The sequence below is a fragment of the Candoia aspera genome, chromosome 4, assembly GCF_035149785.1.
Source record: "Candoia aspera isolate rCanAsp1 chromosome 4, rCanAsp1.hap2, whole genome shotgun sequence".
NCBI classification, from domain to species: Eukaryota; Metazoa; Chordata; class Lepidosauria; order Squamata; family Boidae; genus Candoia; species Candoia aspera.
This window is the reverse complement of record NC_086156.1, coordinates 2,136,034-2,163,251: the sequence shown is the minus strand read 5'-3', so window position 1 is coordinate 2,163,251 and position 27,218 is coordinate 2,136,034. Positions and strand designations below refer to the sequence as shown.

At 51.1% G+C, this 27,218-nt stretch overlaps 1 protein-coding gene across 2 annotated transcripts; it reads left to right on the top strand.

The window, feature by feature from the left end:
• The first annotated feature begins 1,421 nt into the window (after positions 1-1,421).
• KLHL18 (kelch like family member 18) lies at positions 1,422-26,198 on the top strand. Of its 2 annotated transcripts, none has more exons than XM_063303271.1 (10): positions 1,422-1,634; positions 9,275-9,405; positions 10,637-10,777; positions 14,547-14,745; positions 17,731-17,891; positions 19,137-19,273; positions 19,972-20,209; positions 22,224-22,328; positions 22,415-22,526; positions 23,187-26,198. In XM_063303271.1, the coding sequence occupies exons 1-10, from the start codon at positions 1,494-1,496 to the stop codon at positions 23,571-23,573; spliced, it is 1,752 nt and encodes a 583-aa protein (XP_063159341.1). In that variant the 5' UTR covers positions 1,422-1,493; the 3' UTR covers positions 23,574-26,198. The 2 variants fall into 2 exon arrangements, with proteins under 2 accessions (XP_063159341.1, XP_063159342.1); XM_063303272.1 differs by having other exon boundaries at positions 1,423-1,634; positions 19,987-20,209.
• The last annotated feature ends 1,020 nt before the right edge of the window (positions 26,199-27,218 follow it).

Here is a 27,218-nt window from a genome sequence, read left to right as displayed (position 1 = left end):
CGGCCACACGATACACGGAGGGCTTGAAGAGCGGACACGCTGGTCACGGCACCTGCCTCCGGGTCAGAAGCGGAGCTTCCGTTCCTCCCACGTTTGGCCCACGAGAGGCGGAATTCCAGAGGCGCTCACTGGGGAGCCCCTGGGGACGGCCGTTCAAATGGATGCAGGGAACTGCACTGGGAAATAGACGGGCCGTTTCTCCGTCCCGTGATCAGCACACTTTTCCCGAGAACGTGCTCTAGGCGAAGAAAGCGGCCGTCTTTGTTGGAGGGCATACCTGACACCACAGGGTCACAGTGAGCGGTAATCCCTTCGGGGAGATGGGCAGTGGCCCAAGTAAATGCACAAACAATGCAAAATGGGCGGGCGCTGTGATTCGCAACCGTAGGGAGCCGGCGTGGTGCGCGCGGCTATTGCGGCCCGCCCAGAGTCCCTTCCCGTGAGACGGGCGGCGACGTGAATCCGACAAACGAACGAAGGAAGGAAGGAAGGGGCTTCCGTGCCGATGCGGCCCTGAGGCCAAATGCCGCCCAGCGCTATGGACGGCGAAAAGCAAAACCAGGGAATTAGCTCTCGGGCGTAACGGCCCGGTCGCGAGGGCCCTGCGGAATACCAGGCGGGCGGAAAGCTGCGCACCGCTTTATCTACTCGCTCGCGCACCCGACGGCCGCCCAACTCCCCAAGGCTCCGGGCGGCTCACCCCTAAAAGGGCCCGGAACGACAAAGAGCCTGGCTGCACGGAAAAAGGGGGGGGGACAGTCCAGAAAGTCCCCGGGAACTGGAGAGGCTCCAGGAAAGACAGGCAGAAAAGAGCGGGAGGACGAGGGAGAGGGACGCCGAGAAGCAAAACATGGGTGGCGAAAGGAGGGCGGGAGCCGAGCCCGCCCCCGCCCCGGTCGCAGTCGGAGGGGCCCGGGCCGGGGGGCGCTGGGGGCCCCGGGGCCGCCCCGGGCCCCGTGCTCTGCCCCCTACCCTGGCCGGGGGCCTCCCCGTCGGGAGCCGCCGTCCGCCGTCGGGGGGAGGAGGCGGACGCCGCCGCTGCGCCGGGGGGCACGCGCGCCCGTGCCGCACTAGCGGGGCCCCCTCCGGCGCGGGGAGCGCGCCATGCTCCCCGGAGCGCGGCGGGAAGGGGCCGCCTCCGGCCGGCACCGCGACGAGCGGGGCGGCTCCGACTCCCGGCGGCCAGGCGGGGCGGACCGGCGGCGCAGACGCGAAGCGCGCCGTTGCTGCGGTGACGGCCCCTTCCGGCGTCGGCCGTTGCCGCGGCGACGCGCGCGCGCTTCCGCGGGGCGGGGGCGGAAGAGGGGGCGGGGCCTGGCCGGCTTCCGGTCTCGCGCTCCCCCGGCGGCGAGGGGGCGGGCGGCCGGGCGCGGGGACGGCGGCCGGGCGGGGCCGAGCGCGGCGGGCGCGAGGGCGGAGGCGGCTGACGGCGGCCGCCAGTCCCGGCCGGGCCGGGCTTGGCGAGGCGGAGGCAGGGCAGCCGAGCCGGCAGGATGCTGGAGGCGGCCGGGCCGGACCCGGAGCTCGACCCGGAGGACCTGGTGCACTTCTCGGTGGGGGACCTGCCCAGCCGCGGCTACGGGGTGATGGGCGAGATCCGGCGGCAGGGGAAGCTCTGCGACGTGACCCTCAAGGTGGGCCCGGGGGCGGCGGGGCGGGAGGGTCCCTCGGGGTCCCCGGAGGAGGAGGAGGAGGCACGGAAGGGACCCTTCGGAGGTGGGGGCCGGGAGGGGCTGGGTGGGGAGGGGTCCAGGAAGGGGGGAGAGGAGGGGCGGGTCCTTTCCAGCGAGGAAGCGCCCCTCGGGGTCCCTTGCGGTGCGCCTGGTTCCCCCCCCGAACCTGCTCGGTTTAGGGCCTGGGCCGCAGAGGAGGAGGAGGAGGAGGAGGAAGGGGGGGCGGCCGGAGGGAGGCCTGGTCCCCTTCTGGGCTCCGGAAGGGGCCACCCCCGGCAGTCTGCGTGCCCCCCCGCAGGGCTGCCCCCCCGCCGCCGTCTCAGCGGAGCTGATGCTCAGGAGTGCCCTCTCCCCCCGCAGATTTCGTGGGGGGGTTGGGAGTGTGTGGCTTGTAATGGTTTTTATTGCTCTTTAATTTGCTGCTGTTGCGTTTTGGGCTCCGTACGCCGCTGTATTGCTTTTGTGTTTTTAGCCTGAGACGCCTCTCAGAGTCAGGTAGGGGAGAGAGGCAGCTGTGTAGATTTACCAAATAGATAGATAGATAGCAGGCAATCCTTCACTGCTCGGTTTCGACTGTAAAGGCAGAGGAACAGAAGAGTAGGACAAATGTCGTAGAGGGTGAGTTGAAAGATAGCAAACAATAGAGTAATTGGCCTTGGCTGCAAAGATCCCACCAGTTGAAATGACCAAAAACTACATCCCCATTTCCTAAGCCGCTGCTTTTCACGTCTGTTGAACTTCACATCTTAAAGTTCTTGACCAACAACCTACTGGATGAGGTTGGGAGTTTGAATTGAACACATCTGGAGGTACACAGGAGGCCAGTAAACAGTCCAGTATTAATACACTCCCTGTCCTACCTACAGCGAGCCGTCTGTTTAGGATGCTGTTTACCGTAGAAATCCCAAGAACGATGAAAACGATGTCTGTATCCTGATGGTTTCCTTTTCAGCATTTGCCAAGTATGGTATTGACACCTTCCTTCTCCTGTGTTTTCTGCTCATGACATCTCATGACAATGATTAATGCCCCAAATATTGGGATTTAGCATAGCAATGCTAACTGTGTAATCTCTTAAGAATGTGTTGCAGGCTACTCGATAGAGCTTTGACATCTGAGTTGATGGTAACAATAGCTGATAATTATGCCTGCTTTTTATATTTTGGGGGGGATGGTCTTTGAAAATTGGATTTTGATTTCAGCCCAGTTTGGGATGACCTGTCTCCTGCATGTATGCTGCAGTTGCATATTTTCTTTGCATGCAGGATATTCCTCCATGGAATATCGTGACTCATGAAATTAATACTTTCTGTTTGGCACATTGCTTATATGCATCCCAGTAACAAGGGTGGTTTGGCAGAGTGGGTGCCATGCTACAGTTGTCCTATATTGACGATCAGAGGTTTTCGTCATGTTTTAAATCCTCCAACTTTAGCAAATGCTTCTTGAAGTCAAGAAGACGTTATTCCATGAGCCTTCAGACGAGTCCAACAATTTTGTTCCTAACAGTTAAATGTTTCTAGGAAGCACAAAGGGAAACAATTTTCCACGATTCTTACTCTCAGCCTCCTGAATTCAGAGGCTGGTTTATTTAAATCTTATATAAGTAGCCATCACTGCTTCTTGCTGCAGTGAGGTCTGCAAGTTAGCAATAACTGGCATCTATGTTTAATCGGTAGGACATTTTACATTTTTGGCATTTGATATGACACTATTATTTTGTTTCCGATACCCTCCTCAATCTACCAAAAAAAATGGGGTATAAACCCATTCATAAAATCAGAAAATATAAGGTTGGAAGGGACCTTGGAGGTCATCTAGGCCAGCCCTGCCCAGTACGGGAATCCACCATTACACCATCCAGCCTCTGTTTAAAAATCTCCGGCAGCTGAGAGTCTACCACCTCCTGAGGCAGTCGGTTCCATTGTGGACATTCAGTGGTGTCCATCTGAAATCTGCTTCCTTGTAGTGTAAGCCTTGTAATTCCTTGTTGTTTCTTGCCTTCTGAAACAACACGGAAGAAGTCTGCCCCGTCTTCTACGTTTCAGCCCTTCAGCCGTCGTGTCTCTCTGTAGTCTTCTCTCCTCTGGGATAAGGATGCCCAATTCCTGCCTAGAGGCCTGTCGGTATCCTTTCTAAAATGCGATTCCAAGACACGGTGTTCCAGCGGTGTTCTGGCCAACACCTAATAGAGAGGAATTATATTTCTGATGCTACCTGGGATTGCATCTGCTTTTTTTTTTTTTTGCAGCTGCACCATATTTTTGGTTCTTGTTCAGCTTGGATCCATAAGACACCCAGACCTTTTTCACTTGTCCTGCTGCTTAATAATATCATTACTGCTACTACTACTTTATTCTGCCTGTTTTTATATATTTTGGTCAACTCAAGGCGGCGAATACATCTAATGCTCTCTCCTATTTTCCCCACAACAGCGACCCTGTAAGGTGGGTTGGGCTACGACAGAGGGACTGGCCCCAAGTCACCCAGCCGGCTTTCGTGCCTGAGTGAGGCCTAGAACTCACAGTCTTCTGGTTTCTAGGCCAGAACCTTAAGGCTCTCCTTCTGGTCCCCTCATCCTATATTCATGCCTTTGATTTTTCTGACTCAGACAAGGGACTTTGCATTTACCTCTGTTGACAATAATCTTGCTGGGTTCTGCCCATTGTTTGAGATAGTTAAAATCCTTTGCTTCTTCCTCTCCCCAAACACTTTCTGTACTAGCTGAATTGCAGCCTAAGTACGTTTGCAGGCCTGGAGCAATGGGATGAGATGTCCCTCGTAGGAAGGGCACGTGACATAAGCTGCTCTCTTCCAGGCCGACCTGTTTTTGCATCCTTCAGCAAATAGTCAGAAAAGATTTCTCTCTCTTTCTCCGCCCACCCCCACCATTAACAAGGCCCTTTTCCTCCTCCTGAGCCTTTTCTTATGTTGTGCAATCAGAATTTCAGTTTGTGGATATTTAGATCATAGCTGACTTTGAACTACATGGGGCATTTCTCCTTGAGAGGGGGCAGCCTACAATTCCTCTCCTCCAGCGCACAACGGTCTTTCTCCTGATTCAGCGCAAGCAGTTCCTGGTGGAATCTCTTCTCTTCACCTGGCGCATAATGCCGCGCGGCCTCTTCAAGCAGATCCTTCACGAAGCCTGAAAAACAGTTCATCTAGGAATGCCTGGTTTGGGGGGGAGCTCATTTGATATTCAGGAAGCTGCAGATGGTGGGCTGCTCTGTAAACCTAACAAATACTGCTTGGACATGTGAAAAGTAAAGAAGAGCAAGGAAAAACCGAGATGAGTTGCTTTAATGATGGTTTTGTGAACGATGAATGAACCGTAATGTTTAACTCCTATCAGTGAACAGTAGTTCTAGCAGTGCTGCCCTTCCTAACTTGGTTTCCTCGCTTCTCCACCTCGCTGTTAAGGTGGTTTGGGGGGCAGCCGTGACCAACTCCCAGAGTTGAAGTCCACACCTCTTCCAGTTGCCAAGGTTGAGAAACGCTGGTCAAGGCTCAGATGCTGAGTGAGCTTCACATGTAGTTCATTTTCAAGGGAGGTAGGGCCAGCTGCACGGGAGGAGCTCTGGCCCTTCCCTCGGGGTAGCATAAGGCAGGGGTCTCAAATGCACGGCCCACAGGTGGCACGTGGCCGACCAAGTCCTTTTCTGCGACCCACAATGCTTCGGAAACTTAAGGGTGCTGTGCCAGAGCCTGAATCCTGCTGGGGCAGCTCCGCTGGCCCCTTCTCTCTGCCACCACCATTTTGCCTTGCTGCCTTTTCTCACGCGCAAGGAGAGAGAATGTTGCCACTGGTGTCGCCTTTTGCCCACGCTGGTTGGCACCAGGGGGTGTGCAGAACAACACAGGGGCAAAGTATGGGACAACTGAGAGGCGTGGCAGAGATTGCAGCCCCAGCGATACCTTTTACCGTTTCACAGCAGGCAACGTGTTTTTGCTTTTAATAACGTAACGACCAAAAGCTTGAAAACATACAGTCCTTCTTAGAAAAAGGACTATTTGATGGGAGTCACGACCTGCCGTAAAGGGACTGTTGGCATTTGCGCTGTGAAAGCTTTGAGAGTCCCTGGTTTGACCTGTCTCCACTCTCCTGGGTAGAGCAGTAAATAACTGCAATATCTTCTGCCAAAAATGCGGGGAAGTATTTAATAAAAAATGGTTCCAGGTGATGAGATAGACTGTTTTATCGGCATAAACGTTTCAAATTAGTTAATTAAATCACCATGTGTCAGCGGTGGTTTCAAACTCCACAATTAACTTCTTTGGATCCTAGAAAAAATGGATGACATAGGCTCAGGTCAACTTTGTCAAAGGTGACCTTAGTTCTCAACTTTCAGAAAGGTGTCTAGCCTTGCCAAAGAAATGTGCAGCTCCTTTACGAACCTCTTCTCTTTATCCATGTGCCACTCTATTGGAATACATATTGGATTGGAGGGAATACAGGTACTCCTCACTTAACGACCACCGTTGGGGCCGGAATTTCAGTTACTAAGTGACGGTGGTCGTTAAGCAAATCCAACCCGATTTCACAACCATTTTTGCGGTGGTCGTTAGGCGAATCACATGGTCATTAAGTGAATCACGCAGTCCCCCCTTGATTTTGCTTGCTGGAAGCCAGCTGGGAAGTTCGAAAATGGCTGTCACGTGACCACGAGACACTGCAGTGGTTGTAGATGCGCCCCAGTTGCCATCATGATCACATGACCGTGGGGATGCCACAGTGGTCGTAAGTACAAGTACCAGTCGCAAATGAGTTTTAGCGCCTTCTCAGGTCTGAACCATCTCTAAATGAATGGTCGTTAAGTGAGGACTACCTGTAATAATGTGGTTTCTGAGTTGCTTTGCAGCAGTTTCACTACTACTACCTTTCCTGTCTTTTTACCTAAGGATGTGGAGCAGGTAAGCTTGGTGTTCCTGCGTCAGAGTCCATTCAGGTGGTGCCCAAAATCTAGCTACAAGGTCAGATCCAATCCTTGGAGCAAGACTTGGGAAGGGAGACTTTTTTTTTTATTCTTAATACAGGCCTATGAAATGTTCTCAGTCTAGAAAACCTGCCATTCCTCCTTGCGTCATTCTCCAACCCACAACAGTGATGATGATGTTTTCATGGTATTTGGTCACAAGAACTTGTGAGAGTGATATCCAGGTGCCAAACCGGTCACCTCCCAGTAGAATCATTATCTTACTCCAGAATCTTTGCAACTACGCTGGCCTTGCATTCGGTCAAGTTGAAAGGGCTAGAAAAATCTTGGGCAGATTTTTCCAGCTCATCCTGTCCTTGGATGCAGTTTTGAGCAGTGTTTCCCAAATGTGGCGACTTTAAGATGGGTGGGCTTCTACTCATGCTGGCTGGGGAATTCTGGGGGCGGAAGTCCACCCGTCTTAAAGTCGCCACGTTTGGGAAACACTGGTTTAGAGGTTTCCGTCCTGCTTTCTACTGTATCTTCCTATTTCCTGACATTCCCCATGTTACGTGTTGGTGGGTTCTTTTGGAATGGAGGGAAGTGACCCGCACCACTGAGCTGCTGGGATGGCCACCCTGCTGTCTATTGTGGTCATTTGGTCGCTTCCGACCTTTCACGACCCGATCAACACAATGCCAGGATCGTTGGTCAGTAACTGAGCTTTTGAGCATTTGCATGTTCATGTTGTGTCCTCAGCGATAGCGTCTGATCACTTTGTCAATCGCTCTGTCTTCTATGAGCCTCTTTTTTTATTGCCTTTGATTGTTCCAAGTCTCAGGCGCCTTCTCCCAGAAGTCTTCCCTGCACATTATGTGTCCAAAGTATCTAAACTTTAGCTCCATTGTTAGAGCTCAGCAAGCAAGCTGGCTTTGCTTCATCAAGGGTCGAATGCTTTATTCATCTTCTGGCCCAAGGTATTTTCAGCAATTTTCTCACATGTCACAATTCACAAACATCAATTTTTCTTCATTCAGCTTTTCTTATGGTCAAGATTACACAGATATAAGTTACAGTTGGGGAAAAAACAGCTTGGACAGTATATACCCTTATTCTCAGAATGCTGTCTCTGCACTTGAATATTTTGTCTAGAGGTGTCATTGTCTTTCCCCCAGCTAGCAGGAATCTCTCTACTTCATGGTTAGACTCACCATCTCTGTAACGTTTTGAGTCTAGGAAGGTAACGTTGATTACTGCATCAAACCTTTGTATGCATCACTGATCTGGGGATCCTTTTTATATATTTCTTCCCAATATTCATGCCATCATGCCAGCTCACTTTAAATCTTCTTGCTGCAGCAGAGCAAGCCTCCTTCGTTGCTGTTGTTTTTTTAATGTACTCATATTAAAAATAAATGTCATGTCATTCCCATTAGAAGGATGTCCTCTGTTTCTATGCATTGCTAATTTAGATATAACTCCTCGCTCTCCTCTGGAACTCTGCATTTGTCTGGCAAATTTTCCTCTGTCTCTGCTTTTTGCATTTTGGGATGTTTTCATTTGCCTCATCCTTAATGATGCCACAACCTTCAGTTCAGAGTTCTTTGGGCAGTCTTATCAAATTCAATCCGTTAAATACATTCTTTACCTTCATAATTCATAATCATATGAATGGAACACAGGTAGTTCTTGCTTAACAACCATTTGTTTAGTGATGGTTCGGACTTATAACAGTGCTGAAAAACAACTTGTGGCCTGTCCTCACACTTACGACCATCACAGCATCCTGTGGTCACGTGATTGCTGTTTTCGACCTTGACAGCTGGCTTCTGACGAGCAAAATCAATGGGGAACCATGTGATTCACTTAACGACCACACAGTTCACTTAATGCCTGCAGCGATTCGCTTAACGATTGCCGCAATGAAGGTAATAAAATCAGGTTGGATTTACTTAATGACCACTGCACTTAGCAACTGAAATTCTGGTCCCAATTGTGGATTTAAGCGAGGACTACTTGTATTGCTTGTTGTTCTGAAGATTTGATTTGATTTTATGAATTTCTAACTGTGTTAAGTACTATGACAGGATCCAGTATACACGTAAGTCAGCCCCCCTGTGTCTGTGATTGGGGCAGGATATTAGCACTGTCACAAAACTTTGCATTTTGAACCTTCCGTTATTTAACTGTTTGACTTGCTACAAACTTGGGTTAAATAAGCAAAGTCTGACCTACCTACAGGCTGCCAAGTTGGAGAAGGTGATTTAATCTCCTGGCAATAGTTGGTCCGGCCTGCCATCTTTTTGGGCAGAGATGCTTGGCAGCTGACAGCAGTTTGCCAACCTTGGCCACGCGCAAAAAGCTAAGCTGAGTCAGGCTCATTCAGCACTTGGATGGGAGCCTGCCAGAAAAGCCCAAACTGATTGGAAAGTCAGAAAACAGCCCAAAAGAAAGGTGCTGCTGCCAAGAAAGCCACACAGATGTGCCAAGGTGTTCACGAGGAATCAAGCTTGATTTGAGAGCGTCTTCTTTTTTTAACTAAAAAAAACAACAACCGGAAGAGTTTCCAGGTATTCTTTCTGGCTCGCGGCTGACAGCCATTTCCTCAGAAGCCAGCACCAGAACAGCCCCCTTCCTAGCTGTGAGCTGAAAAATCTATTTCTGCCTCCCTCCGTACCTGTCCAGGTTGGCGACCACAAATTCAGCGCTCACCGGATCGTCCTGGCGGCCTCCATCCCCTACTTCCACGCCATGTTCACCAACGACATGATGGAATGCAAGCAGGATGAGATAGTCATGCAAGGCATGGACCCAAGGTAAAGCTGAGGATCTGCGGCTGGTGTCACCGCCCCACGGCGTGGACCAAATTTATTTTGCTTGCAGACCCATCAGAGGCCCCGCGGAAAGCAGCGCCTGAGCCGCTGCGGGCAAATAATTTGGCCGTGTGAAACTATGTTAAGGTTGTTTCGGTGTGGAGATAACCATGTGTAGGTTGCGCGTGCATTTGGGTGGCTCCTGTTCCTCGGTGCGTTCTGACAGTGCTGATGTCATGCAGTCCTGCTTGGTCAGATTTTATGGGTGAGTCCAGATGATCTCATCGTCCACTTATAAATATACACACCCACACCCGTGTGTTTTCCCACTCCTCCTTCCACTGTTGCTCAGGAGGAAAAGTCAGTAGCTGCATCGTGACTTGGGATTTGTTGCAAGAGGACCCTTCTTCCTGGAAGCATCAGATATTTTCCCTTGTCAGATAGTTTGACAAGGCAAAAGAGTAGAAAGTGGAAGAGGGCCGGGAGTTTGTTAAGGTAGCGCTCTGTGAATCTGCTTCTTTAGGAGCAAGATTCCAGGGGAAATAATCAGAATTTCCTATTACAGGTAGTCCTCCCTTAACCATTCGTTTAGTGATGGTTTGGACTTACAATGGCGCTGAAAAACCCCCAACTTACAACCAGTCCTCACACTTACGACTGTCACAGTGTCCCCATAGTCACATGATTACAGTTTGGGTGCTTGGCAACCAGTTCTCATTTACGGCCATTGCAGCATCCCGCTGTCACATGATTGCCATTTTCGACCTTCCCAGCCAGCTTCTGGCAAGCGAAGTCAATGGAAGCTGCGTGATTCACTTAACAACCAAGTGGTTTGCTTAATGTTTGCAGTGATTTGCTTGACAACCTTTGCAAAAAAGGTTGTAAAATTGGGTCAGATTCACTTAATGACTGCTTCGCTTAGCAACCAAAATCCCAGGCCCAGTTGTGGTCGTTAACTGAGGACTACCTGTAAAGAGATAACTGACAATTGCATAAGGGTTTTGACTGCCAGCTTTCTGGGGTATACATTCCATACACAGCAGCAGCTGTTTTTTGGTTTATTTGTACCATCTTAAGGACTAGAAGCATGGCCTTCTTGTTATGAATGCCTGGAATCTGGCAAGGGCCTCCAAGTTAACTAAGAATTCTGTGGCAGCACACACACACATTTTGGATTGCTTGGGTTACTAAAACCAGATATCAACTCCTATTGGCTCTTCTTTGCCCCATTTAGCGCACTGGAAGCTCTGATCAATTTTGCCTACAATGGACATTTAGCCATAGACCAGCAGAATGTCCAGTCTTTATTGATGGGGGCCAGTTTCCTGCAGCTGCAGAACATCAAGGATGCCTGTTGCTCTTTCCTCAAGGAGAGGTGAGTACAGATGTAAAAGTTCTGGACATTTCCAAACCCCTGGGAGCAAAAATATCAAAGAAATTGATATTATCGCTTACAAATATAAGTCCAGCTAGGTGGGAGGTTGTTTTGGTTGATCTCAGAAAACAAAAACCCTAAGCAAGGCCCGATTCTGGTTGGAACTTGGGAGTCCATGCAGAAATCCGAGGCGGTTGGGCGTAAATCATTAAGCAGGAAAGGTTCCTTGAGACCATCCAGTCCAACCCCCCGCACTCAGGGCAGGAATCCAAGTGAAAGCATCCCTGAAAGATGGCTCTGCTTGAATACAACTCACTTTGCTCCTCTAGCTGCATGGAATAGATTTTTGTCTCAGAAATCATTATGTACATGGAACTGAAATTTTGTTTGTTTGTTTGTTTATGCGTGCACGTTTCTATCCAGCCACAGCCAAAAGACTCTCAGTGTGTGGAATACCCATGCTACTAACTTCCATAAAAACAATAAAAACAGCACGAAAAAACAGACTTCAAACAATAAAAACAGAAGTTAAAAATGGCACAACAAAACTTGGCGAAGGCTATCCCAAATAAACCCCTCACTGATTGCTTCTGAAGCATCAGTAAGGAGGGAGCTAGCCTTCTCTCTCCTGGGAAGCTGTTCCCCAGTTTGGCATCGCCACCCCGATTGCAGGGCCTTCTTGCTGCAGTCCCCCAAACTGCCTGAGAATGGAAGATCAGTAACGGTTTCTCCGTGTTTGATCTGATGGGTTGGGCAGGCAGCCCCGCAGGTGCGGGTGTCTAAGGGGGCGTTTCGACAAAGATCAGTTAGGGGGAAACCCCGTTATAACTTATATAGGCTACGACAGCGTGCAAATGTAGGTAAATGCCTCACCCAGAGGTGAGACCGGCCCCCTCGAAAGGTTGAAGACCTGGTTTTGCCAGCAGGCTTGGAACGGGAGGGGGCGTAGCCGCACCTGGGGATGGCCAGCGCCCTCGAGTGACTTCGGAGGGGCCTGCTACGCTCACGGGCTGATAAAGAGCTCTCGCCCGTCTCAATTCCATCACATTCTTACTTTGAGCGTATTTATTGTATTTGTGACTGTTTTGGTTCTTAATTCTATTTTATTGTAAACCGCCCAGAATCCCTCCTTGGGAGGGAGATGGGCGGTGATAACATTTGATAAAATAAAATAAAATAAATAAATAGAAATTTTTAAACTGAATTCACCCCTCTTTATCTTGCAGTGAAGTGTGTCCTTAATTCGTTTCCACTTCCCCGTGCTGCTCTTTTCTCTCCATTTCAGAAGGAGCACTTTCACAGTCCAGTTTGTTTTCATCTCTCTCCTCTTTGGGCGGGAGGGCAGACTGGGCATGTATCCGGTTTCTTCCCCGAGCCCTCGTGTTTCTGGAGTCGAGGGTCCCTGCCTCCTGCCAGAGGCTAAATTTGCAGAACCGCAGAATGGAGGTTGCGGGACAGCAGCAGGGGCGCATCAGTCCTGCAGGTCCTTAGACTTCCTGTGCAATCCAGACTTTAGTTCCGCCACAGTACAGGCAGTCCTCGCTTCACAATCCCAACTGGGACTGGAATTTCAGTTGCTAAGCGAAGAGGTCATTAAGCGAATCCAACCTGATTTTACGACCGTTTTTGCAGCAGCTGTTAAGCACATCACCGCGGGCGTTAAGCAAATCACGTGGTCATTAAGCGAATCACGTGGTTCCCCACTGATTTGGCTTGCCAGAAGCCATCCAGGAAGGTCAAAAATGGCAATCACATGACCGTGGGACGCTGCGAGGGTCATAAGTGTGAGGACCAGTTGTGAGTCAGTTTTTCAGCACCGTTGTAAGTCAGAACCATCACTAAACAAATAGTCATTAAGCCAGGACTGCCTGTACGCGTAGATGAGATGGCTCCAGAGAACTCAAGGAACCGAGCTGAGCCCCAGACAGCCGAAGGAGCAGCCAGAATTTCTGGGACACTATTTGGAGGCGGAAACTAACAGCAGGAGTGCCTCCTCATAGCGCACTTTACGGTTGGTGCTAACGGCAGATGATGTGGCAGGGGGAGATCGTGTTCAGGCGAGGTTCTTCCCGGTGCAGCTGTCTTCCTTTCCTCCGCAGACCACGTTGCCTCTTCTCGAGTCCGGGGGGGCAGAGGGTCTCTGGAGTGAAGGTCGGCCTTTGAGGACGAGGCAGTGATCGGTCGGTGCGCTTTGTCAGGGCTCAGGTTTCGCAGGCGGGCTGGCGGTGGAATGTGCAGGGCGCAAGCAGAAGTGTTTGTTCAGCCGGAAAGGAGAATTGGAAAGGATCAGAGGCCTTTCAGGAGGATTTTATCTCCTCTCACTCTGGGTAGCAAACCCGAAGCGTGCGCCGGGTCACTTTCACCCACCACCCAGCCTTCCCAGCACCCTTCCTTGAGGAAAACTGCTCCCGTGCCTGCTCTGTGCCCAGCAATGGCACATCCTGCGCATGCGAAAGTCAGCCTGCCAGAGACCGATCGGCCCCCTTGAAATTCCGGCGAGGGGAGCTTCTCGCTCCCAGCGCAGGAGTGCAGAGGCAGCCTTGGCGCAGGCTTGCCGGAGCCCTTAAGGGAGCAGCAACGACCATGTAGTCCTGCGGGAGGGGGAGGCATGAGGAAGAGATTCCACCAACGTGCCTCCCTCTTGATTTTGCTTGGTAAAAGAGGGGACAGAGGGAAACTACAGGTAGTCCTTGCTTAACAACCACAACTGGGACTGGAAGTTTGGTTGCTAAGCGAAGCGGTCGTTAAGTGAATCTGACCAGATTTTATGACCTTCTTTGTGGTGGTTGTTAAGCGAATCACCGCAGGTGTTAACTGAACCACGTGGTCGTCAAGCAAATCACGTGGTTCCCCATTGATTTTGCTTGCCAGAAGCTGGCCAAGAAGGTCAAAAATGGTGATCACGTGACAACAGGATGCCGTGACGGTCATAAATGTGAACTGGTTGCCAAGCGCCCAAATTATGATCACATGACCGCAGGGACGCTACAACCGTCGTTAGCGTGAGGACCAGTCGCAAGTCGTTTTTTCTAGCACCATTGTAAGTCCGAACTGTCACTGAACGAATGGTTGTTGAGCGAGGACTACCGGTATAACTCTGCTTTATTGAGATAGGTCTGAGGCACTTGCTAACTCTACCTCCTTTGCTGAGCTTCTCCCCTTTGGGTTTTTTGTAACAGATTCTGAGCATTTCCCTCGAGGCGGTCTCCATGGCTCTTTAGAATAACCCATCCTTTTTTCCTAAGAGTGCAGAACAGCAAACAACAGCGTTAATAGATCACCTGGTGCCTAATCCGAAAGGCACTGAAACAGTGAGCCTTCACGGAAAGGCTATCTATCCCTGCACAGGGAAAGTTGAAGTGGGGAATTTGGGATTCCCAGGAGGCTGAGTATAGGGCTGGTGGTCTCAGCAGAGGGTAGCACGTGGCTGGTCTTCCCGGGGCTTGGAAGGTAAAGTGGGCCAGCCCAGATTAGCCTTGGGGTGGGAGACCAGCGGGAGACCTCACAGCAAAAGGGCGCCTTCACTGCAGCAGCGCTCCTTCTGCTCCGCTGATGTCTGCCTCCTTCGCCCCTTGGGAATGAATCACGGCCAAATGTGGGATTCTTGGGTGGGGGGCTGACCCACTTTACCTTCTCTGTCGATGCCAGCTGTCCGAGGCTGCCTCTGCGCTCGCTCTCCTGGGGGTTTGGAGGGGGGGCCTTGGTCGTCAGAGGGATGGGCAGGCCAGATGTTTTCCAGTTGTTCCTCTAATCCCTGTCCTCCTTGAAGGCTTCACCCCAAGAACTGCCTGGGCGTGCGCCAGTTTGCCGAAACCATGATGTGTGCCGTCCTTTACAATGCCGCCAACAGCTTCATTCACCAGCATTTTGTGGAGGTTTCGACGTCGGAGGAATTCTTAGCTCTGCCCTTCGAAGATGTCCTGGAGCTGGTCTCAAGAGATGAACTCAACGTGAAGCTGGAGGAGCAGGTATGTGCCCTTGGATGCCTTTCTTTGGCAGACCGTTCCAGCCCCTGAAATGTGCCTCATTTTTTTATAGCAAAGTGCACAAGAAAAATAACTAAGTGAAGTGATCTGACACCTGTGAGAGATTGTGGGGAGGCTGAGAAAGGACTGGAGGGAGGAGCAGACTGAACCATCAAGAAACAAAAGGGGAGTGTGTTGGCAGCTGATTTTTATAAACCTTGACTAAGTCCAGGTGGTGAGTAACAAGAGAAGGAAGGATTCAAAACGCTGTGACAGTTTCCAGCTTAGTTAACTCACTATAAAAGAGGCTGGGAAATTCCTCCTGTGGTTTCCAAAATTCTGGGTTTATCCCAGACTGAAAAAAAAACATCCTGAAATCTGTGTAGTTTATTTTTCCTTGGTTTTGCCCAGCTGCATGGTCTCAACAAGATCTTGCATCAGCACAAGAACAACAACAAAACAGGATTCCAGATGTGCAATAATTAATTAGGGAGAGGCGAAGGAAAAAAAAACTTCCCAAAGCAGCAAGTCTTAAAATGACGGCAGAAACTAAGCAGAGAGAGAATCTGGCCGCCTGGCGTAGGAATGCTAAATCCTGGCACAGACAATGCACAGGGATAGATCAAGGCCCCGTGAGTAAGAGAACAAGGCTCTGAGCGATGTGCTTCAAGAATCTAAATGCATCTGATACCACTTAAGCGCATGGCTTACCTAAAATAGAGCCACATTAAGAGGTTTTTGGAATGGAGCTTACAATCCCTCGTTTACTCGTAGGCTTGGTGTGCGTACCCAAAAGAAAATTAAAAAAAAAAGAAAGGTGATCCAAGGAGAGGGGCTGCATTAAAACATAAATCAAAGTTAGCTCCTTTGGCTCGCTGTGCTCCCTCACTGTCCCCTTAAAAGCTGTTTAATAATCAGTCTGAGACACACCAACAAGGTCTTGTAGCAGGAAACAGCCCCTTGGACCACAATAAACTGTATGTTCCTCAGTGTCGTTCTTCTTAATCTGGCAATTCACATTTAGAGAGAGAGCAGGGGCTGGTCTGATTTCCTCTAAAACATTCCCGTGTTGTAAGCGGCCCTTTCCTGAGAGGGTTCATTTGGATAAAACCTTTTCTCTAGTTTCCCAGGAACGGAACTACCCTTGCACACTACGTTTTTCTTTGCCAGAGGTCTGCACTTTAAGAAGCCCATCCTGAGCCTTTCCCTCATTCTGGAATCCTCTGGTGCGTCAGCTACCAGATGCTGCCAGATTTAACTCTGGGCCTTCTAGCCACGCAGCAGTCCTTTCTCTTCCTTCAAATAGTTCGTTCTCTTAACGGGTCACGACCGGCACCTCAGCAGCCACTGGTCAGAGGGAATTCCAAGCCTGTTTATGCAGTTGCTTGAATGAGATACAAGTCTAACGGAGTGATGTGATGTCAGCCCTTCGAGTAGACCAGACCAGGAAACAGAATCCACAGGAAGACTAGGACTATCAAGGAAGTATGTATCACTAAACAAATGGTCTTTGAGCGAGGACTACCTGTATAGCCTGTTTCAATAAATAGGCTATACAGGTAGTCCTCGCTTAATGACCATTTGTTTAGTGATAATTTGGACTTAGGACGGTGCTGAAAAAAACAACTTGCAACTGGTCCTCACACTTGCGACTATCGCAGTGTACCTGCGGTCACATGATCACGATTTGGGCACTTGGCAACCAGTTTGCATTTATGACTGTCGCTGTGTCCCAAGGTCACATGATCACCATTTTCAACCTTCCCGGCTGGCTTCTGGCAAGCAAAATCTGGGGAACTGCGTGATTCACTTAATGACCATCTGGTTTGCTTAACAGTCGTGATTTGCTTAACTGCCACCTCAAAAAAGGTTGTAAAATCAGGTCTGGTTTGCTTAATGACCGCTTTGCTTAGCAACCAAAATTCTGGTCCCAGTTGTGGTGATTAAGCGAGGACTGCCTGTAATAAGAGAATCTTGCAAGCCTGATTGTGCTTTTCCTCCCCTCCCTCTTATACCCCAGTGAATCAGGGAGGCATCAGCCTGAGCCACTTCCAAATACTATCTTGTTTCCCAGGACTTAAAGAACATTTCAGCCCTCTTTGCTTATATAACTTACATTTATTTTATTTATTTCTTTATCAAATTTGTCACCGCCCATCTCCTCCCACCAGAGGGACTCTGGGCGGTTTACAACAAAATAATCAGCAGAACAATAAATATACAATACAATTACAATATATGAAAATACACTATATAAAATACAATTACAAATAACTAATAAATATAGATAAAAATAAAGTCCTGATGGCTGTGATCTAATTCAGTCCTTGCGTGGGATGAGCACTTTAGGGCACTAGTCATCTCCAGGCATGACCATTCCCCTCCCTGCCCCAAGCCCGGTGGCAGAGCCAGGTCTTCAGACTCCTCCAGAAGGCCAGGAGCGATGGGGCCAGTCTCACCTCCGGGGGCAGGATGCTCCACAGAGCGGGGGCTACTGCGGAGAAGGCCTGCCTCCTGGACCCCGCCAGGCGCAATTCTCTTGCCGACAGGGTCCGCAGCACGCCCTCCCTGCATGATCGGGTGGGACGGGCTGATGTGATGGGGAAGAGGCGGTCCCTCAGGTCGCCTGGCCCCATGCCATGCAGGGCTTTAAAGGTGATAACCAACACCTTGAATTGGACCCGGAAGCAGACTGGCACCCAGTGCAGCTCACGGAGCAGAGGTGTTATGTGCACCCTTCTAGGGGCGCCACAAATCGCCTGTGCGGCTGCATTCTGCCCAGCTGAAGCTTCCAGGGCGTGAGTGACCATTCGAAGAGCCTCCCGATCCAGGAAAGGGCATAACTGGCGCACAACACAAAGCTGCACAAGGGCCCTCCTGGCCACTTTCCCTCAAGGTCGTCATCCCCCTGGCTGAGGTCGAATAAGGTGGCCGGTGTGCCCTGTGCAGAGCGTCACCCGTGCTGAGCTGCCTGCTCTCTTCCACCAGGTCTTTGAAGCGGCCCTGGCCTGGGTCAGGTACGACCGGGAACATCGGGAGCCCTGCTTACCGGAGCTCCTCTCCAAAATCCGCCTGCCGCTTTGCCGGCCTCAGTTCCTCACGGACCGCGTGCAGCAGGATGACCTCGTCCGCAGCTGCCACAAGTGCAGGTGAGTGGGGGGGGGGCGCCGTCTTGCTGATCTGCGGCACTGGGAAAAAAGGCGAGGAATGCACAAAACGGCTACAATAAAGTCACATTCCCAGAATTCCTACCATGCCTCTTTCTTGACCTGCCCTACCTTGAGGGGCTGACCAGATGACCAGGCCATGGAAGGAAGAGCTTGGTGGTAATTCTCTGTCACTGTCTGCCTTCTCCTCTCTCTTACTTCCTAAATTCACGGCGGGCAGCGAGGCCCCTGGCCTTCCAACCTCTCAGAAGCCCTCTTTAGCCCGTCCATCCCGACTCTGGACTCCTTCGGATCTCAGAGGTGGCTTTCACATTTCATGGTGGCCCCTTCCCCGAGAAAGGCCTCTTTGCAAAGCTCCCGGGGTGATCCGCAAGTTGCCTTCACAGGGTCTGGGTCGAACTTCCAGCCGTCAGATGTGTGAAGGAGCTTTGAGGGAGCAGTAAGGGTTTCATGACATAAACCGCCAGCTGTCGCGTTTTGAGCCTGGCCACGTAGAAATAGCTAAAACACAGCACAGTCATGAGGGACAGCCAGAGATGGTGCCACTGTGGCCACAGCTTGCTTAGGGTTCCCCTTACCTTGTGCAGCTCCACCAAAAGGGAGGGGCGGGAGGGTCTGATCCGCACACACACCGCCCAGTGGGCGTTCTCTCCCCGTTACGCCGAGGAAGGTTGTGCCACCCCCACTGCTCAGAGCTTTCTTCAGGAAAGAGGAGAAGCTCTGGACAAATTTCTGATTGGCACCATCTTTTCTAAAGCGTGCAGATCATCGGTGAATTCTGCACTTGTTAGTTGGCGAACGTATAAACCTGAAGGCATTCTTGGTGTCGTCCCGTGACAAAGTCCTCCAAAGTAGAGGGCTCTCCACACCCTTCCCTGTCATCAGGGAATGGCTGGGTCATAGGAAGGCATGAGAGAGAAAACCTTTACCCCGTGGGCCTCGGCCTGGCTTGGCTCTAAATGGGCACTCGTTCAGTTCCTGGGATTCTTGCAGTCCTTCCCACCCCTCTCAGGGGATCTTGCTGAAGGGGCTGTGCAAGAGTCAGGCTGGGAAAAGAATCCCTGTTGCTTTCGGCACCGGCCCTCGCCACGCAGCCTCGCCGAAAGCTGCAGCCGGGCAAGATGCCTTTTAGAGACTTTGCCAGGCAGGGGCCGTTTCAGCCTCCCCAGTTTTGCTCCTCTGCTCTGGGCTCACCGACTGTCCTCTTCACGGCCCTCCGCCTTTTAGGGACCTCGTGGACGCAGCAAAGGACTGCCACCTCATGCCGGAGCGCCAGCCGCACCTCCCGGCTTTCAAGACGCGGCCCCGTTGCTGCACCTCCATCGCTGGCCTGATCTACGCCGTGGGGGGACTCAATATGGCAGGTACCTTTCAACTCCGTCGCCTGTCGTGCCCAGCATGCCACAAAAGCTGAATAAGAACCTATTATTGAGCTGCCGTTACTGGCTTAGTCCAGAGGGAATTGCCGCAGCTCACTGACACGTTCTTACTTTAGAACGGCGTTTCTCAGCCTTGGCAACTCTCAGACGTGTGGACTTCAATTCCCATGCTGGCTGGGGAATTCTGGGAGTTGAAGTCCACACGACTGAGAGTTGCCAAGGCTGAGAAACGCCGTTTTAGAGAAATGCAAGTAGTCTTCACTTAACAACCATTCGTTTAGTGATGGTTCGGACTTACAACAGTGTTGGAAAAAATTACGACCGGTTCTCACACTTATGACCGTCGCAGCATGCCACGGTCGCATGATCGTGATTTGGGTGCTTGGCAACCAGTTCATGTTTATGACTATTGCAGCGTCCTGTGGTCACGTCATCGCCATTTTTGACCTTCCCAGCCAGGTTCTGGCAAGCAAAAATCAATGGGGAACCGCGTGATTCACTTAATGACCACGCAGTTCACTTAACGCCTGCAGTGATTCGCCTAACGACCACTGCAAAAAAAGTCGTAAAATCAGGTCAGATTGACTTGATGACCGCTTCACTTAGCAACCAAAATTCCAGTCCCGTGGCCTTACAGTAAAAGAACTGCCAGTTATGCTTATCGCTTTTTAAAGCGCAAGCAGCAAATTTCTACGCAGGAGACTCGCTGAACGTGGTGGAAGTCTTCGACCCCATTGCCAACCACTGGGAGAAGTGCCAGCCAATGACGACGGCCCGCAGCCGGGTGGGCGTGGCCGTGCTGAATGGGCTCCTGTATGCCATCGGAGGATACGACGGGCAGTGGCGACTGAGCACCGTGGAAGTGTATAACCCCGAGACCGACTCTTGGTCCAAAGCGGGAAGCATGAACAGCAAACGAAGGTGTGTGAGCGGTCGCGCCTCCCATCTGCCGGGGGCACCCCACAGATCCTGAAAACAGAGTCTTGTCGGATTTCTTCTGCTATGTAGGATATGGGGAACGTCGTTGTATTTCCACTTTTTCTGCCCTGATTTCTTCCAAGCCTCTTGAGCTTCATCTCCCATAAGCCCCAGCCATTTCCCATAGGCCCCTGCCAATTGCTGCTTGGGTCTGCTGCCTGCGGGAGATGGCGCTCACTAGTCTCGGTGGGGGGAGCGCCAGGTCGGGGGGGCTGCGCTGCCTCCTCTGCAGAACAGGAGCGCACGGGCACGAACCGGCCCCCATCCAAGTGGGACTATTCCGCTAGAAAAAGGGTTTTGTGCTTTGCTGGCGTATCTTCGGCGAATTGAGGGAGGTTTAACATTTAGTTTAATTTCCCCCTTCTCAAATGTGAGCCGTAAAGCCTCACTTTGTGGGGGTCTTTGGGGGAAGAACAAAATGGCGCCCACCTTGAGAAAGGGGAACCCCCTGGAGCGGGCCACGTTGGGACCCACAAAACCAGTCAGGTTTGACTTGTGGGTGGGGGTGGATTATTTCCCCCTGCTCTAAGATGACCAGCGTTCACAGCCATTCAGAGGAAGTCCGCTGCGCACGTGAAGTTGGTGAGTCCAGCAAATGTTCTCGTCCATGCTATCCCATGTCCAACTTCCTCGATTTTAATGTGGCCTTCTCCAACTGCTTGGTGCCGTGACTCCTTAGGAACAAACGGGCCTAATCAGTTTGTTCCTGTGTGCATTTTTTAATTGTTCACTTTTTCAGCCAGGCTGAAGGTAGGTTTATTCATTTGTTGTCCGTGATTCTCCAGACAAAGCAAAACACATCCAAATCTGTCTGCGCAGATTATCCCCGTATCTTTGTATCTTGTGTCAGGAAGGTCTGGGAATCATTTATCTGATATTTGTAACTATTTCAGTGAGTTACAGTGATTTTTTAAAAAATTATTTAGGTGGACCTTTGCAGCTGAGTTGCCAGCTGGTTCTTGTTTTCGGTGACTGCGTTTATAGTAATATTTTTGCTTCTTTGATTGGCATATTAGTGGACCTGTAGAAAGATGAATATTTTCTATTAAAGGGGTGCCATATTGTGTTCGCAAGCTGATCAAGACAGGGCAGAGGACTAAATCCAGACTTTTTTAAAAAGTCGTTGAGGCTACTTCGAAATGAGTAGACCTAAGGTAGTCGGTAAGTGCCACTGGCAGCAGAAGAGCTTCTCAAGAGCAGTCGCTGAACGATTTCTCATGAGTGGCTTTTGAGTGGAAGCTGAATATCTCACGGGTTCAAGATACGTAGTTGAGCGCTGAGCAGAGGGTTGGGCTAGTGGCCCTTCCAGCATAGTCTTTAATTCTATTGTTTTACCTCCACCTCCAGCACTGGAACACTCAGTGGTTATGGAGGTTGTTGAAGAGAGATGGGTGGTTTCTCTGCTGAAACTGCAAGCAGAACATGGACCAGCGAGAGGAGATTCAGGCTGAATACAAGGATCTTCTTGAGTGGTTGAACAGTGGAGCAGTCTACCTAGAACAGCATTTCTCAACCTTGGGAACTTTAAGATGCGTGGACTTCAACTCCCAGAATTCCCCAGCCAGCAGGGCTGGCTGGGGAATTCTGGGAGTTGAAGTCCACGCATCTTAAAGTTCCCAAGGTTGAGAAATGCTGACCTGGAATAAGGGCCCGCTGGAGTTTTCATATGGGGCTGGATGGCAATCGGTTAGGCATAGTTTAGTGCTTCTTGCACTGAGCAGCGGGTTGGACTAGATGACCCGTAGGAGTCCTACCAGCTCATAGATTGTATAAATTTAGGACAGACTTGACCCCCTGGCTTCAATGGGTCTTCGTGTCTGAAACCTGATGAAATCTGAATCCAAGCCCTGAGAAGCACATGGGGCAGTAACGGCTTGAGCTAGAGATGAAACCATCCTTCAAAAGGGTGCTACTAAAGTCGGTCAGTCTCAAATCTCAGGTTTCTGGCCCGTTTCAGTGCGATGGGAACTGTAGTCCTGGACGGACAGATCTATGTTTGCGGTGGATACGACGGCACCTCCTCTCTCAACTCCGTGGAGGCGTATTCGCCCGAGACAGACAAGTGAGTATTCCTGAACGGCCGTTGTGTGGGCACGTCCCGCCTCCACGACCTGCCACTCACTCCCCCTTTGCTGGCCCTTTATGAAGGTGGACGGTGGTGACTCCCATGAGCGCCAATCGCAGTGCGGCTGGCGTCACAGTCTTTGAAGGCCGAATCTTTGTCTCCGGTGGACACGATGGATTGCAAATCTTCAATAGCGTAAGTCTGGTTTCTGGCTGTATGGGTAGTCCTCACCCAATGACCATTCATTTAGTGACCGTCTGGAGTTACAATAGCGCTGGAAAAACCAAGTTGCGACCATTCCTCATACTTACGATGGTCGCAGCACCCCACGGTCATGTGATTGCCATTTTCTACCTTCCCCTCTGGCTTCCGATAAGCAAAATCAATAGGGAACTGTGTGATTCGCTTAAAGGGCGCTGCAAAAAACGGTCATAAAGTGGGTCCTGGTTTGCATAACAACCACATTGCTTAGTGACCTAAATTCCGGGCCCAATGGTGGTTGTTAAGCAAGGACCGCCTGTAGTCTACTTTTGGCCCTCCACTAATCCCAGTTTCTGTCCTGCCTGAAAGACGAGCATTTCCCAGATGAGCTGGAGGAAAACTGTTCCGGTTTCTGGAACTTGTGCAAAGCATCTCCCTCAGCAGTTAAAGCGAACCCATCAGAGAAGGTTTATCAAGCAGCACGGCTTGTTACTGAGTTATTTAATGTATCTCCTCAACCTTGAGCCTGATGCCCAGCCAGGCCTTGGGGTGGCCCATGGCCGCCCCCGTGAGCGGTTCTGTGATCTCTGGAAGCCAGCCCCCCCCCCCGACTTGTCCTGTCCAGCTGACCTGTGGTTTTGGCACTGCCTCCAGGTGGAATACTACAATCACCACACGGCCTCGTGGCACGGCGTGGCCGGCATGTCGAACAAGCGCTGCCGGCACGGAGCCGCCTCCCTCGGCAGCAAGATGTTCGTCTGCGGCGGCTACGACGGCTCCGGCTTCCTCAGCGTGGCCGAGGTGTACAATTCCACGGCGGACCAGTGGTGCCTGCTCGTTCCCATGAACACCCGGCGCAGCCGCGTCTCCCTCGTGGCCAGCGGCGGCCGCTTGTATGCCGTGGGCGGCTACGATGGACAGTCGAACCTGAGCTCAGTGGAAACGTACGACCCGGAGAGCAACCGCTGGACGTTCATGGCGCCGATGGTGTGCCACGAGGGGGGGGTGGGGGTGGGCTGCGTCCCGCTCCTGGCGGCTTGAGGGCTGGAGCCGGGGCGCAGCGTGCGTTGCGTGCACGCCGTAGAAGAGACACGCGGCGGAGGGACGCACGTTCTTCCAGGAGGTGCATCATTTCGGGGTGCTTGGGGTGCTGCCATTTAGGGAGATGCACAAACAGCTCCACAGGCTACGATCAAGGGGCTCCTGAGGTCCCATGGAGCTGTGAGAATCCAAAGAGTTGGGGGTACAAAGGAAACCTGCCCACCCTCTCTGCCGTCTCTGCCAAACTGTGTTGCTGAAGCTGCCTCGGGCTCTGTGGCTATGCGGGGGGAGTGGGTGGTGGTGGCTGGGTTAGTACAGATGAACTTGGAGCGGGGAGATTACTGTTATTATCGCTCCTCCTGTGGTCCCCTTTCAAAGCTAAGGAGGGCGTTCCTCTCGCTCTGAAAGTGAAAACACTACAGTGACAAGGAATGTGCCTGTTGTTTTCCTGTGTCTGGTACCCTACCAGCATGACCACCATCGCACAACAATATTTTGGGGTAAATGTATTGGTTTCTAGCGTGGTCAGAATCTCAGCTGTTCCAGCTGAGAAGACAAGGGTGTTGAAGAATCCCTTGAGAAAGCTGGCCTGGCTGAACAAACAGCCTTCCCTAACACAGGGCCCCGGCCAGATGGGCTGGTCTACACCTCCCATAAGCGCCTAACAGTAAGGTCTGTACAGGAACCCTCGGGGTTATACGAGCTTCCCCAAGTTGTGGAAATTAACTTTGTTTGATCTGTAACTTGCCCGGCCACGGCCAAGTCAGAGATAGCTCCCTTTTGTCTTCTGCCGTGTGACTTCTGACCAAAGGACGAGTTCAGGGTAGAAGTAGGTTTCCTATCCTTCATCTTCCGAGGTGGCTTGGGACAACCAGAGATGAGGCTTACATCCAGAAAAGTAAGCACGTTGTAGTATTTACTTCCTTGCATGTCTTGCAAAGCCAGAGGTGGTGTGATAGGGCTACGCAGTGCTTTGGATCCAGTTCCAGTGATGTGCTTCAGAACAAATGTAGCACCACAGCTCTTTAAAGCAGCTGCATCATTCCCAAGACTGCATCCCTCAGCAATCCAAGGCATCTTCTGGAACCGATTCAAAAGGCTGCTCAGCCCTACTGTGACAACCATTGAAACAAGGTGTGCAGGCTAAAGGGTCTGCCCTGAATTTTGGGGGGGAAAAAATCAGAAATCAGCCTTGGTGACGTTCGATCAGGCATTCATTGGCTCGGTATCTCTAGCACATCTGCACAATTTCCTGGCAACCTGAAGCATTGGTGGATGGGCGACGCAGTTGGCTGGTGCAGAAATTAATTCCCATAATTCTGATTTGTGGTGACTATCTGAAAGAGGGCCTCTCTGCTTAAGTAAGATGTTTGGGAGGAGAGATGTTTTTGCAAAGGGACCGTAGCTGGCTGAAGCTTTAAGTTTTTTCTTGTCTTGCCTTGTCTTTTTATTTTATTTGCTGCTAACATCAGGGTAGGGTTGGAGTTGAACAATTGTAACAGCTGTCCTTGAATAAAGCCAGCCTCCCCTTCTCCAGGGAGCTCAAACAATCACTTTTGCAAAACAAACGGGACGCAGATTGGGGGGGGGGAATGTAAAAATATTCACAGGCTCAAATACAGTTCCTTCCCATGCCGTTTGATATGTAAGGAAGAGTGGAAAAGCCATCCAGGTTTTTTTTTTAATTTATTTCAGGCCAACCTCCTCCTCCTCTGCTGGTTTGTTCTTTGCAATGGAAGAAAAGGGAAAAAAAAAAAAAAAAAAACAGGAACCACAAGGTGCTCAGCATTTTGCTGAGACCGCCAGCACATTTTTGTTCCTCTGGGGCCCCTGCCTGTTTTCCTTTCGATCCAATACATACATGTCAGATGGCCAAATGCAGGCTGAGTATCTTTTCACATTGGTTTTACACAAGTGTCCGAAGCAGTGTTTCTCAGCCTTGGCAGCTTGAAGAGGTGTGGACTTCAACTCCCAGAATTGGAGTTGGGCTGGCTGGGGAATTCTGGGAGTCGAAGTCCACACCTCTTCAAGCTGCCAAGGCTGAGAAACACTGGCCCAAAGGCTAGCTGAATTCTTGGATCTCTCCCCACTTGCTCCCACCCCCAAATGAGGCCTTTGCCCTCGGCTTCCTCTGCTCATCCCACTTGGCTGATTGGACAATAGTACATCGCCAGGGGAATTGGGGATCAAGCAAGCGGGGAGTGAAATACGCAGATTGTGATGTCGGAGTGTGGTCGCTGCGAAGGGTAGCCAACGTTGCCCTCAGAAAGGGAATCCCAGGGGAACTTGATAAGTAGACGGGCTTGGCGTTTGGCGCCTGCGTTCTGTGCGTCCCTCATCCGCGAATGCCAGTGTAAATGTTCATAGTACCAAAACAATGCAACTAAAGCTGAGCTCCAAGCACATTTGAGCGATGGCCGGCCTCCAGAACGCAGAGGATTTCCTGACCACGCCAGCGAGTCTCTCCACGTGAATGTAAAAGCCGTCAATGTGTGTTAATGTGAAATCATGTCTGTAAAGCCTCGTATGTTCCTTGGGGGGCTGGCAAAGCCTCCATGCAGAGAAAAGGGGAGGCGACAAAATCTCGGTTCCCCCTATTGCAAATATATTTAACTTGAACAAAAATTGCCTCTCAGCTGCTTGGTGATTCCCCCCCCCCTCCCTCCCTCTCTCGGTTTGTGAATTTTCCTTACCAGCTTGCTCTCCATGGCTGCCAAATCAGTGACTGAAAATGAATGCACCACATCCCTTTAGAATGACAGGCTTGTACACCCATCCAGGGAAGTGTAGTGGTCTGTGGGAATGACCTCGGGAGACAGGGGGAAGAGCCGCAGCCTAGACAACCGTCTGATCAATGCAATTTGAGTCCGAAGGAGGAGGGGTGGAGAAAGCGACTCAGAAGGGGCCCGCCCCAGTTTCCTGGAGTGTGAAGATGAGGGGGAGAGATGCGCTTTCAGACTTGCAAGATTCTGTTAATGGCGCCTTACAATAAAGTTACAGCTAGTACTCCTGGGTGTGCTTCTTGTCTGGGCTACCTTGCAAGGCCGACATCAGTCTTGCAAGTCTGAAAGCGCATCTCTCCCCCCCTCATCTTCACAGCCCAAGAAACTAGGGAGGGCCCCTTCAGAGGCATTTCCCACGTCCCCATTCCTTCCGCAGACTCAGCTGCCTCTTACCTGCCGGTTGCCCAGTCTGCGGCTCTTCCTCCTGTCTCCCCAGGTCATTCCCACCTACCGTTACAGGAAGTAAGTTTTGAAATCGGTTGTGCTTGCGCAAGACCTGGAAGACCCAGCGTAGCACCACCTTTTCAGCCCTTTTGCAAAGCAGCTTTTAGCCCTTCCCTGAGCATCATGGGAAACAGTCCTCATTCTCCCCCGATAGTGCAGATCTCAGAGTCATCACTCCTTCGTAAAGGAACTTCAGTTCCCACGCCGGGTATGTTTACACAGACCTTTCAAGTAAGATTTTGGATTGCAACTCTTTGCAAGGGTCGTAGCCAAACTTCTCTGCTGGGGTAGGATTTATTGGGGGTGGGTGTATACAGCCACATGGATAAGCACAGTGATTCCCCAAAGATGCTCTGGTAGCTCCTGTCTGGCACTCTTACGACCAGCCACATTTTCCCGTGATCGCGTGGCAGCCCTC

Bases quoted from the DNA above. Each gene is read 5' to 3' on its own strand.
- KLHL18 (XM_063303271.1), top strand. From the start codon at position 1,494: ATGCTGGAGGCGGCCGGGCCGGACCCGGAGCTCGACCCGGAGGACCTG. The intron at 1,635-9,274 runs GTGGGCCCGGGG...GTACCTGTCCAG, and splicing joins TCTGCGACGTGACCCTCAAG to GTTGGCGACCACAAATTCAG. The intron at 9,406-10,636 runs GTAAAGCTGAGG...TGCCCCATTTAG, and splicing joins ATGCAAGGCATGGACCCAAG to CGCACTGGAAGCTCTGATCA.